The sequence below is a fragment of the Borostomias antarcticus genome (genome assembly GCF_949987555.1).
Source record: "Borostomias antarcticus genome assembly, chromosome: 26".
Taxonomy (NCBI): Eukaryota; Metazoa; Chordata; class Actinopteri; order Stomiiformes; family Stomiidae; genus Borostomias; species Borostomias antarcticus.
This window is the reverse complement of record NC_140259.1, coordinates 7,530,316-7,542,862: the sequence shown is the minus strand read 5'-3', so window position 1 is coordinate 7,542,862 and position 12,547 is coordinate 7,530,316. Positions and strand designations below refer to the sequence as shown.

Genomic DNA, 12,547 nt, shown 5'->3' with positions numbered 1-12,547 from the left:
AGCTACATGGCACTGAGGGCCCACTCCCCCCAACGATTTCCGATGGCCTCCATCCATGGGCTTCAGCTAATGTGTCCTTCACAGCTATTCAAACCTGAGGGCTAATTTCAGCGTTGACTATGTTCCAGCTTTCCACTGGAGAGATTGATAGCGTTCTCCCAGAAACCCCTGACACTGAACACCTCTGTGTAAAGAGCCAGGAGAAGATGAACATACTCTCAGTGGACTAACAGACTGAGCCTCAAGGCACACGTGGATAACATGGATCTGTGTTTTTGCATCATCAGCAATCAAATTATTTTAACTAGGGTCAATGAATGAAAATCACTTAATTTGCTTTCTGCAGAACAATTACTTGAATGGAATCCCTCTATGTGCAGAGTCTCAAATGCAGCTCAAATCCTTTCAAGTCTTTGATATGTGGATTTTGGGCAGGTCAGCCAAGTGAGGAGTCAGCCCCCAGAGCTGAGAGATACTGGAAGGGTCACAGAGACTGGCATCAGACACTCAGGGACACACAAGGATCAGTGAAGGTTATTTGGGTGTTGCAGAATGATTAAGTACCGTTATATCAAAAACATAAGAGAGTTGTTCTCATGTTTTGGGGAGAAATCTTCCTTTGTTACGAAGCAGATGTGGATGACCTTTTCATTGTGAATAAATGAAAAAAAAGACTCTGTAGTTTGAGGAAATGGTGGTAAGTTGTATGATTGTATGTGTGCTATCTATTAAGTATTTTAGAGCAACAGTAGTCACTAAGTGTACTAGTTACTAAGTTTACTGGTTACTAGATGTCAACATTTTGATATAATAGGGCTAACATGTAGTGTAGCATTCATTGAAACACTAATTCAACTTTAAAATAGCAGTTTTGTTTTATTTAAGTACACTAGAACATATTTACAGGTATATTTACAGAAATATACTTTTAAATCATTAAATAAGAGCATTTTCATACGCCATCTATCAGTAAATGAATAGTCACATGATATTTACACAACATGGAACACTGTGTAACTGGTGTAGTAACATTTTCCTCTGTTCTCAGTGCAAAAACATGCCACTTCCACCTCATCAAACGTCTGAATAGAGCTGATACAGTAGATAAGAATGAGTCAGAATAATTACAGTACCAGTCTCTATTCACCAGTGCTGTAAAAATATATAAACACCATTTTGTTTCTGAAATCAACAATTAACTGTTAATACAGTAAGTATGAACACCATTCAGCTTCTGATTAAATGTTAATACAGTACAGTATGTATAGCTAAACAAATAAAAAACAATTGATTCTGATATCAATGATTACCTGTTATTACATAACCCTTCACAGTGCCCAGTCTTTTGAAAAAAGCTGACGTAAAGTACTTCTTGCAATGATGCCATTTCATAAGCACTGCAACAAAGATCTGCTTCCTCCTGGTCATCAACTGTTAAATAAACCATTGGTTAATATACAGCAACAACTGTTGATATGGCTGGCTAAATATACTGTACTAGTAAAATACAGCATTGGTAACGTTTTGTAGTAACCCACAGTGGATCTGGATCACTTGATTCACTTGAACTTCTCATATTACTCCTGTCCTGGCCTCCCTGGCTAACATCAGGATCCAGTTCAAGTTCTTGTAATTACGTATAGCGCCCTACATGGTCAGGCACCTGTTTATCTATCTGACCTGCTCCATGCACATGCACCCAGAAGGTCACTGAGGTCAGCTGACCAGGCTCTGTTGGTTGACCCTCACACCAGGCTCAAGACCTTAGCTGACAGAGCCCTTGAGTCTGGGGCACCTAGATTGTGGAACGCACTTCCTCAGGACTTGAGAGCTGCAGCCTCGGCGGCCATTTTTAAGAAGCAGATAAAAAACGCTTCTGTTTAGACAGGCATTTGTTGAATTAATTTGACTGTATGTTTATGACTGTTGCCGTGTTTCCTGCGTTTATTTTTGTTGATTCTTTGTATGCATTTTAACCTGTGAGAAGCATTTTGTGAGTCCTCTCTGTGAGAAGTGATATATAAATAAAATGTACTTACTTGCTTACTTACTATTCACTAAAAAGTCACAAAGTCACTGGAATAATGTGCATTTCCTGTACACTAACATAACAAACAATAGCTAGAACCTCTGCAGTACCTGTCTGGGATATTCAGGCACCCTGAGTCATATCCTGACGCCACCTGAGGTACTGAAGCAGACAGGTGAATGAGGGAGGAGAATGTAGAGACCCAGCAGACCACACACTGGCCAGACCTCTCTGAGGGTGGTCACCTCCAGGGGTTGTTATGGGCTCCACACACCCAGCTGTGCACATTACATTAGTTGGTAGAGTGGGTCGTTCAATGATCGAAGGGTCAGCGGTTCGAATCCCAGCTCCGACTGTCCACATGTCGAAGTGTCCTTGAGCAAGACACCTAACCCCAAATTGCTCCCAATGAGCAGGTTAGCACCTTGCATGGCAGCTACCGCCATTGGTGTGTGAATGGGTGAATGAGAGGCCATTGTAAAGCGCTTTGGGTGCCGCTAAGGTGGAAAAGCGCTATATAAGTGCAGTCCATTTACCATTTACATGGAAGTATTCTGAAGTGTTGCAATGGAATCACTGTATGGCTCAATTAACATCTCCCCATAGAGGAAGGTTTAACTCTCTCTTCAGATGCAGTATTGTTGGAGCCTCCAGAACTCCCCATTCAGCACTGTCTAGATCTCTGGGCTACTACCAGCCAGAGGAAACCTCTAGAACTCGAACTAGACACTGTAGGAAGAGCCATCACTTTGGGGTTACATTACATTACAGTCATTTAGCAGACGCTTTTATCCAAAGCGACTAACAATAATTGCATTTAACGTAGGAAGTGCCAATGTACTACTACTTGCCAGAACTCACAAGTGCATCTTCTTTCTAAAACAAGTGACTAAGAGCATAATCTAGTGCTGAAGGCAAAGTGCAAGAATCACAATCTAACTGTGTTGCCAGAGAAAACAGTTTGCATCACCTTAGTAACAGTAACGTGCCACAAAAACATTGCTTATCAAATACTACTATTCACATCGCATTATTACAAATAACAGACATTTCTGTACACTATTTACAAATAGCAGCCTCTGTATAAATTAGGACTCTTAAGTGCTGTGAGGAAGGTGTCTGTCCATGGCTCCTGCTAGTCCAACGTTAGTATTTTTCCAGGGTTATCCTGTCAGACAAACACAAGGTCACATTCTACCCAACGGTTGCACCTTGAACTATTTACACCACGTGATCAGGAAGGACAGGACTGGTCACGTGACTCACTTTTTAGGAGTGCCTTTAGGGGACGTCCTCCACTTGTCCTTGCATTTCACAAAGGTGACTTCCTGCTGCAGGCTGTGAGCCTGTGGGTCTTTCACACAGAACAACATCCTGGAGGAAGAAACAAAGATGGAGAACTGAACTCCATATTCAAAGCAGCAGTGTACTGTATGACTTTAAAGAACATTTATGTCCCCTGTGCTTGAATGCCTGATAAATGGTAAATGGACTACACTTATATAGCGCTTTTCCACCTTAGCGGCACTCAAAGCGCTTTACAATGGCCTCTCATTCACCCATTCACACACACATTCACACACCAATGGTAGTAGCTGCCATGCAAGGTGCTAACCTGCTCATTGGGAGCAATTTGGGGTTAGGTGTCTTGCTCAAGGACACTTCGACATGTAGACGGTTGGAGCTGGGATTCGAACCACTGACCCTTCGATCACTGAACAACCCGCTCTACCAACTGAGCTACAGCCGCCCCCTGATGTCACACAAACAGTCCAAAACTCACTTCTGTTGTGTCTCTCCAACTCTGATGCGTATCTTGTGGACCATGACATCTGCGCCGGCCTGGTCACCTGACCACCAGGAGGACACCGTGCTCAACATGGAAGAGGCAGACCAGCTGGCAGACTCCTCCCACTTGAACTTGAGCATCATGAGATCACCGATGTCCTTCTCCATCACCAGCAGGAACGAATGTGTTTTATTGGTTGTTATCTTCTCCTTCCTGCACCAATGAGAAGGGAGCGAAAAGGTTAGCGTAGGGGGATCTATTAATGGCAACCTTTGAGAGGGGCTGTATTAATACCAAGCTACGCTACAACAAAACTAATTTCTGCCTTGTACTAGCAACATTTTCAACTGCAGAAACGGAAAAGTAACTGACTCTCCTACAATGACATATCATAGAGAGTCTACATTCATATGTTCAGCTTTTTATGTGCATATTTAGTTTTATAAGGATCAGAACCCACCTCACTCTATGTGGGGATCCAAATCAGCAACCAACCAAACTAACTAACAACCCCCCCAAAAAAACAATTTTTTATTTATTTTCCAATAAATACAGGACATGAAATCTTATTTTAGGTACTCACAGCGTGAGCTCCAGGCTCTCAGACTCTCCCTTGGTTCCGTACAAAGAGACGGTTAGTGAGGGCTCCATCTCTGACCTGATCCCCTGGCTGGAGAAGTGGATCTTCAGCTGGTAGTGGTAGACTGGAGGCACAGAGGACAACAACCATCAACAACATCAACAATAACAACAACAAGGAAAAGTCAGATGCAACAGTAAACACGTCCCCCACCCATGATGCATGTTTCTCTGTGGTAATGAAGTTGTGGAAACGTGATATTTTCTTCATGAATATGACATTAATAAAGGTGTTATAAACTCTACGAGCATAGTATTTAACTGGAGCTCTAAACTCTGTGAAAAGTAGAAGGGGCCCTCAGCACTTTCTTTCAATTCTGGAGATTCATGAACTGCGCAAATGACTGTCCTCAATAGCCTGGCAAAGATACAATGTGCACTAGTCTGTTTTTTTTGCTTGCATCATGGTGAGCCCCTCAGTGGAATAGACCAGTGGTTCCCAAACTTTTTTTCTGGGGACCCACTTAAAAAATAAAAAAAAGACAAACCATTGCGACCCAAGTCACATTAGGCCAATTCTCTATAAATCGTGAGAAGAGTGAATGTGTAACTAAATGAACGTTCCTGACCATTTGTACTGTCATCATCACCTTATTATCTTGGATAGGTAAACCACTCAAAGAGATATACTTTTGATTAAAAAAAATAAAAAAAATAAAAAACCTATAGCCTAGATGAGTCCAAATGAATGTATTTTGGCAGAGAAAAGGCCATCTCATTGTTTTTAGTTCATCTCATCAATAAAACAAACAGAATGAAGGCTATGCTAGCCTTTAATGCTTCATTGTTATAAGTAAAAGTATCTTAACAGTATGAACATTCAGTAGGCTACTAACAAAAACATGCTTCTTGTTGAAAGTTTTGCCCCAAAGCGATCAATTCTCATGCAAGCGGGAGCCGGCTGTTCACAGTGCATTTCTCCGTTCCGGTCACCGAACGATTCTGCTCCTCGCACTTAATTGACACACATGTGCGTCTCGCAGAAATAAACAGACCATAATCAGATAGAGTTTACTGACACATGATTTCAACAGTGATGAAACTATGGCTGAATTGCCTGAGCGGGTCGTGGAGATTCTGTCATGTGGCTCAAAAGACTCAAAGTTATTCTGCAAATGTATTTGGCGATCCAAACAAAATCTCCTGTGACCCAAACGTGGGTCGCGACCCAGTCTTTGGGAAACACTGGAATTTTGCTGTTGCTGCATTTGTGAAACGTCCTACCGTTTGCAGCTAAATCAAAGGATTCCCTGTACTGTAGTATGATATTATATAACTTCTGACCGTTGTGTTGCGTTCACCTTGCTCCCTCGCTGAGAGCTTTCTTAATGTCTGGAGTGCTTTGTTCGAAGTGCAATATCTGACAGTGAACACATCATTCCAGAGCACCCAGGAGATTTGCAGAGTGGGGCTGCGTGCGTCCGAGCCATTCAGAGAGGCTCCTTACGTCAGGAACGTGAATCTCACTACAGTACGTTAGTAGTGTTGCTGTACGTTAATAGTGTTACTCTACGATCACTGGCCAAACCCCACAGAGCCCCCACCTTCCAATCCTGGAAAACATACAAGCATGAGAAAGCAGAAGTGTAAAGTGTGAATGGCGTGATTCCTTAGTTACGAGCGCCTACCGTATCTTAACCAATCAAGTCACTGAGAACACAGTTGTGACCTCATACAGGCACATGACATGACAGACAAACACGGAGCACTAACGTCTACAGCACAAGGTCGAAATCCCTGCCCCCCGGTCCTGACCTCTGAAGGGCATGGCGGCCCGCGTCCTGGTGTACATCTGGACGCTGCGCGGCCGCCGCACCTTGCTGACGTCGTATCCCATGGTATTGCAGCGGCCCTTCCTGCAGCTGAGGCAGGCGCCGCGGTCGAAGATGCGCTTGCTGCTGCAGCGGTAGGCCGTGGCCGCCTGGCGCCCGTGGAGCAGAGAGTCGATGAACAGGTGGACGGAGCGCTCATGCTCACACTTCACGGCGTCATTGATGGCTGTAGACACGGGGGAGGGGAGGGGGAGGAGCCTTCAAAGAGACAGTCACACACCTGGGGGGAGCTTGACTTAGTTTAGCCTGTATTATCCAATGGACCACCGCTAATAAAAGCGCTAACTCTGACGTATCAAACACATCTCAAAGCCTGAAGAAAGACTCATGAAGGCATTATTTATCCTGTCATGTCCTTCTCAGGGGGTTCGGACCTGACATTATACAGACATCCTACACAGACAGCATCAAGACAGAATTTCCTTCTGTTGTGTAATCTATGTGTTGAATACTACTGGTATGCTGGTTAGCGGTCCTGGCTACAACAAGACTGATGTTTCATCTGACCTTCACAGGGATTTTTTCTCAGGCATGTTTGAGGGGCCTCTGTTTGTTTTGAGCAGGCATGAATGGGTCCATTGTGGGCCTGGGGGCTACAATGTTAGCTGCTAAGAAAGATTAGTGAGTAGCAGCAAGTAGCTAAAGAGAGTTAGAGAGTTAGTCTCGCATAGCCAGACTCCACACTTTATTTCGAGCTGTTCCAGAGCTGGAGAAGCGTCTGTCTGCACCCAATTATCATTCTGAGATAGGGGGAAAAAACGCTGTATTTCTTTAAACCAATCACAATCGTCTTGGTCGGCAGAGCTTGTTTTTTTTCCAACGGTGCTCTTGCTTAATAGTGTCAGGGGACTGAATCTGATTGGCGCCACTGGAATTGAGCGGCGCCAATGAGAGGCTTACCTCAAAAACCTCCATCAGTTGAGCCAGACTAGAGAGAGAGCTACTGGCTGATTGTTCTCTGTTCACAGCAAATCGTGACGCCTTCACTAGACAAGTTACACCCGCGTAGCACACTGGGAAGTATCGAGGTCACGCCAGTAACAATATAGTAACAATTTGGTCCAGTGAGTCATTGTATGATAATAATAGTTTATATCCCTTGTGTATCTATGAGGTCACTAAGAGCACAGCCTAGATATTCAGTTATTTCCTACCAAAGCACTGTGTAACAAGTGCACAGTGAACCTGTCGTCCCCCACCCATGATGCATGTCATCAATTGTATAGATGTTGAGTATGCAAGTGAAGTGGGCTTTTCGATAATAATCTATTTGGAATAAGCACCAAAAGAGCTACTCAAGCTCTGAACTCGGATTTAAAAAGAAGACGGGTTCCTGAGTAGAATAGACTACACTTTTACTATATTTTTGTGTACATGTACAAAGAAAAATGTACTTGGTAATGGGAAAAATAAATTGTGGCGTGTGCCACCAGGTCGCCAGGGCTTTGGTACATGTGTGATGGACGAACAAATGCACGTACAGTGGTCAATCTTAAGTCCCTTCCACCTGATGACGATAATGAATACCAATGTTCCATAGAAAGATTCTGTTGTTGTTTTTCTGAGTCAAGCACATCATTCTGTCAATGCTTCAATACTCTCAGAGTAACCAATCCAGACGTTCTCACCAAATATTCCAAAGTTGGCGATCTTCTCCAGGGCACCTCGCAGGTTGCAGCCCGGCTGGAAGCTGCCTCCGTTGGGGTAGATGTCCACATGGCCCACGGGCTGCTGGATCCCAATGCTGAGGCCCAGAGAGCCCCCCGTGAAGGTGTGGAGGACGTCCACGAAATGAGCATCGTCTGGGGACAGACGCCTGTGGGCAAGCTCCCCCTCGAAGTCTGGGCCTGCCGGATCCAAGCCTGGGGGGACGGGGGGAGGGTCGGGCGAGAGAGGTAGATGGAGAGAGAGAGAGAGAGAGAGAGAGAGAGAGACAGAGGGGGACAGAGAGAGTGAGAGGGAGGTGATGCACGGTACATGGAGCCATGCATGCTATGTAAAGAAAGAATGTATTTTCACATGGACATTAGCCTATTTTGAGAGTAAGTAATCACTAATGGGAGGTAGGTGGTAAATTCTAGTGGTGATTTTCTGTATTCTAGCTATATATGGACACCTATTAAAGAATTTATTCATTTTTTTAGCATGACAATTATGTTTTTACTTCCAATATCAGTTAAATAGATGAATGACATAGAACAAGAACATTAATATACTGTACTTATTTTGAGGTAAAGTAAGTGTATTGTCATACAATTTGACAGTTTTTTTTGCAACTTTGAACTTTTATGATTTTTTTTTTTTACCATACTGTCAAGAAGCCAATGGAAGGGTGCAACAAATACATATCAGCTAAATAGATCCCTTCATAGATCCTTCCTGTTTACCTGTTATCCTGCCCACTTTATTGGAGGCGTGGCTTCCAGCGAACCCGGCAACGTGAGCTCCCAGGCTGTAACCAATCAGGTGCAGGTTCTCCAGAGGAATGTTGGCTGTCGCCTGAAACACAGAAGAAGTCAAAATGTTAATCGCTATGAAAACATAACTGTCCCAAATACTGTGGGGGATGGATGGACGGACAGAAAGATATGCTGACAGCCAGACAGCCAATCAGCTACAGTACCCACCTCCATCCAGTCTATGAAGCGTGCGATCTCCTCCCCCACCACCTGTGTGTTCTGGGCAGCCACCACATAATGGTTCTGGGCTGAGCTGAGCCAGTCCACCACGATGACGTTAGCATCTCGCTCCCTCTCGTACAGCGCAGACACTAACTTGGCCACCCAGCTCTCAAACATACCACTCACCTTGGGAGGAGGGGGGGGGGGGGGGCAGAGAGAGAGACAGAGGGAGACAACGAGAGAGAGAGGGACAGACAGAGAGGGAGACAACGAGAGAGAGGGACAGAGAGGGAGAGAAAGAGAGAGGTTATTATTGATAGAGCTATCCAAGTACAGAGATAGAATTACATCTCTCTCCACCCAGGTGTAACCTGTCAATTAGAGAACTCCAACCTATTGTTACCAGTCAAAGGAATTTGTCAGGACTTCTAGTAACAGGACTTCACGAAAGCTCCACAGAAGAGGGTCTGCAGGGTATAGCCAAGCCCTTTAGAAACCAGTTTGGACCGGTTCCTATGAAAATACTGTCAACTATTCTGGAGGCACTTGATTTGAGTCCCCAGTACAATGGAACCAACCTTTATAGAACAATGGAACCGTCTCAAAAGTGCAAACTCAGCAGTGAACCCCAACTCAAATGCTACAACACCACCGATATGATCGATGGACAGTATAACCCAGGACAACAGGTTTAGCTGGAAGGAGCTCAGTGCAGTTTATTGCTTTGCTGTTCACTGTCAAATATTTTTTCTTTAGCTTATCCTTTTTATTTGCACTAGCTTTTTGTACTGTCCTGTCTTTGCACTGTCCTGTCTTGTCCCTGCACCCTGTCCAATGTTGTCTCGATGTTATCCGCCTTATAAAACAAATTCCTAGTATGTTGTAAAAATGCATGGCAATAAACGGATTCTGATTCTGATCTTAGGTTCTTATCTACTGTGGGAAGACTTAACAGTCGCCAAGGTCCCAGCTAATGGGGGATCCAGACAGAGAAGACAGTAGCCTAGTCACCGTCCATCCATGGATGACCAGGAAGGTCTTGGAGGTGCTGTTGAAGGTGCAGGTGGCGAGGGAGTCCGGCTGCCCGGGGACGATGTAGCAGACGTCGTCCTCGGGCTGGGCGGGCTTCCGCAGCGAGAACCTGGCCGCGCCTCCGTGGCTGTCATCCTGGTGGTCAAACAGGTCTTTAAGAGGGTCCAGGAAGTTACCTGAGGATGAAGGATGGAGCAGTTATAGGGTTAATACTCCATGAAAACACTAAATACTAGTCAGGGGTAATAGTCAGGGACAGCTGACTAGCCTGGCTCTGAGGGCCCCTCAGTTCCTCAGTCCTGGGGAGGATCGGGGAGGCTAAGTGGGCGTTCAGTCTGACAGATAGACCCCTCAGAACAATACTAGCATCCTAGCATCTAGCAGCGCTGTGTCAATCTGGCCCCTGACCAGGGGAGAGCAGGGGTTTATGACTGACTAGCGGTTACATTTCATAAGGCTTAAATCAGACACATATGTTTATCTAATAACAAAGTGATTATTATTCTGCATAAAACAGAAAAAAACGTTATGAGGTCCAAACTGGCTTCCAGAGTTGGGGATTAAATCTGACCATGCAGATCAAATTCCACATCGCCTAGTAGGCTACTAAAAAGTAATTTTAAGTCATAACAAAGTAGTTCTTAGACATGAGCAGGTAGGCGTAAACATTTAAGACGTCAAATTGACAGCAGGCTCTCACCGACCACCTCTCGACAATCAATCAATCAATCAAAGCTTTATTTAGCGCATTTCATACCCAGAGGCAACACAATGCGCTTTACAGAGAACAAGGGAGGAGGACATACGACCCACCCCTACATATTCCAGCCTAACAGCGGTACGAATGTCTATGCTTTTCTGTCAAACTGCAATTCGTTCACTTTAACCAACTGTTCTCTCTGCGTGAACCGGGAACTCACCAAAGACAGAATCGATGAGCTCTTCTTCCCAGCACGTCACATAACGCACAGTTGCATTCAACACCAGAAAGTAAAAACACTGGACTTGCCACGCTTTCATCTCTTTTCCACGCGATACGTTTGGCGTTATTCAAGTTGTCGACAGTCTAGAAAATCAAATGTAGATGAAAAGATTTTTTGTTCTCCTATAGTCGGAATAATTCCACTGCGTTCAATCGCGCTTTGCTATTTGAGCCACTTTGACCAGCGCAGATCTCATAGCAGCTCAACCCATTGGTCCCGGGCGGGGATGCGCCGGCATGAGAGAAAAGTAAATTATTTGTAGACTTAATTAGTCTGTTATATATTAGGCCTTTAGCTGATTGTGTTGTGTTAACCTTACTCATTATTTAGTGAAACGGCACATTATTACTGGTATGAAAGGTGTCTCTTCAACCTCAAAATACTCTCTCTACAAAACTATGATGTCAAGGTGATCAATCGCAAAATATAAAAAGAAGGAGGTCGCACACTGTTGCTTCAGTCAATTTATTTAGCCTATATAAATACAACATTTTTGCAATGGTTACCAATCAGCAATAGTCTTGAGAGCAAGCGGAAGCAGGAAGTGCAACCCCCCATTGGACCTAAACTAAAAAATAAGTAAAAAAGTAGCCTACAGTAGTCAGCGGTGATAGACAAATAATTTATTGATCCCATTTGAATTGTGCCATTGTAACCGAGTGAAACATGGAGTAGCTGGTAAAACTCACTCCTCAAGGAGCACTGACAGCCTCCAAGAGGGGCGTCCCTATTGGCGCAACTGTCAGCACTTCCGCCTCACAAGCAGGAGAGCCTGTCGAACACGAATTCGACTTCCACCCTGGGCAAGCCCTTAACATGGGTCGAACTGAACACAACGCACATTGGTGCCGTGACCTGGATGTCCAGTGGTGTGGAGTGAGTTTGGAGGGGTGAGTGTAACCGAGTGAACCGTGCAACAGTTGGTGAAACTGAATCGACTGCTCAAAGGAGCGCTGGCAGTCCCTCCAACAGGGAAGTCCCTATTGGTGCAGCTGTGAGTGCGTCCGTGCCCAGGGCGGGTAATCTAACCCTACCCTGGGCATGCCAAAACAGATGGGTTACACCATGACTACGATGTCTGTCAATTTAAAAGAGACGCCAGGATAATTAGGAGAAGCTGTTCTGAGGAGATCTCCGGTCGCCCCTGATTTGGGCAGGGAGATCCTCCCATCTCCTAGGCGTTAACTGTTTCTCAGCCGGTGTGGAATAATTATCTCCGCAGGTGTGAGTATTGAGTGGAAATGGTAAATGGTAAATGGACTGCACTTATATAGCGCTTTTCCACCTGAGCGGCACTCAAAGCGCTTTACAATGGCCTCACATTCACCCATTCACACACACATTCACACACCAATGGCGGTAGCTGCCATGCAAGGTGCTAACTAGCTCATGGGAGCAATTTGGGGTTAGGCGTCTTGCTCAAGGACACTTCGACATGTGGACAGTCAGAGCTGGGATTCGAACCACTGACCTTTCGAGTGTACTTATATGCCGCTTTACAATGGCCTCCCATACATACACACTTACACACCAATGGAGGTAGCTGCCATGCAAGGTGCTAGCCTGCTCACTGGGAGCAATTTTAGGTTCAGTGTCTTGCCCAAGGACACACTTCGACATGT

At 44.8% G+C, this 12,547-nt stretch overlaps 2 protein-coding genes across 2 annotated transcripts in view; one reads left to right on the top strand and one right to left on the bottom strand.

Annotated features, from left to right (window-relative positions):
• Positions 1-707, top strand: part of LOC311326237 (disintegrin and metalloproteinase domain-containing protein 10) — a gene marked incomplete at its 5' end in the record, with an annotated part of 31,510 nt that extends 30,803 nt beyond the window's left edge. Inside the window, one exon of the mRNA XM_084459108.1 lies at positions 1-707. This exon is cut by the window's left edge and continues 201 nt beyond it.
• Positions 708-808: 101 nt separating this feature from the next.
• Positions 809-11,077, bottom strand: lpl2a (lipoprotein lipase 2 a). Its single transcript, XM_084459007.1, has 10 exons — positions 10,863-11,077; positions 9,922-10,118; positions 8,917-9,096; positions 8,677-8,788; positions 7,918-8,151; positions 6,213-6,455; positions 4,402-4,522; positions 3,813-4,031; positions 3,296-3,403; positions 809-3,197 (listed from the first exon to the last, which is right to left on the bottom strand). The coding sequence occupies exons 1-10, from the start codon at positions 10,960-10,962 to the stop codon at positions 3,176-3,178; spliced, it is 1,536 nt and encodes a 511-aa protein (XP_084315133.1). The 5' UTR covers positions 10,963-11,077; the 3' UTR covers positions 809-3,175.
• Between the last annotated feature and the right edge of the window lie 1,470 nt (positions 11,078-12,547).

What these genes read in the sequence shown, in the direction of transcription:
- lpl2a (XM_084459007.1), bottom strand. Translation starts at nt 10,962, where the DNA reads ATGAAAGCGTGGCAAGTCCAGTGTTTTTACTTTCTGGTGTTGAATGCA. An exon ending in TAAAGTGGGCAGGATAACAG is followed by an intron (nt 8,152 to 8,676) that starts GTAAACAGGAAG and finishes CCGTCCCCCCAG; the next exon opens with GCTTGGATCCGGCAGGCCCA. An exon ending in CCTAAAGGCACTCCTAAAAA is followed by an intron (nt 3,198 to 3,295) that starts GTGAGTCACGTG and finishes TTTGTCTGACAG; the next exon opens with GATAACCCTGGAAAAATACT.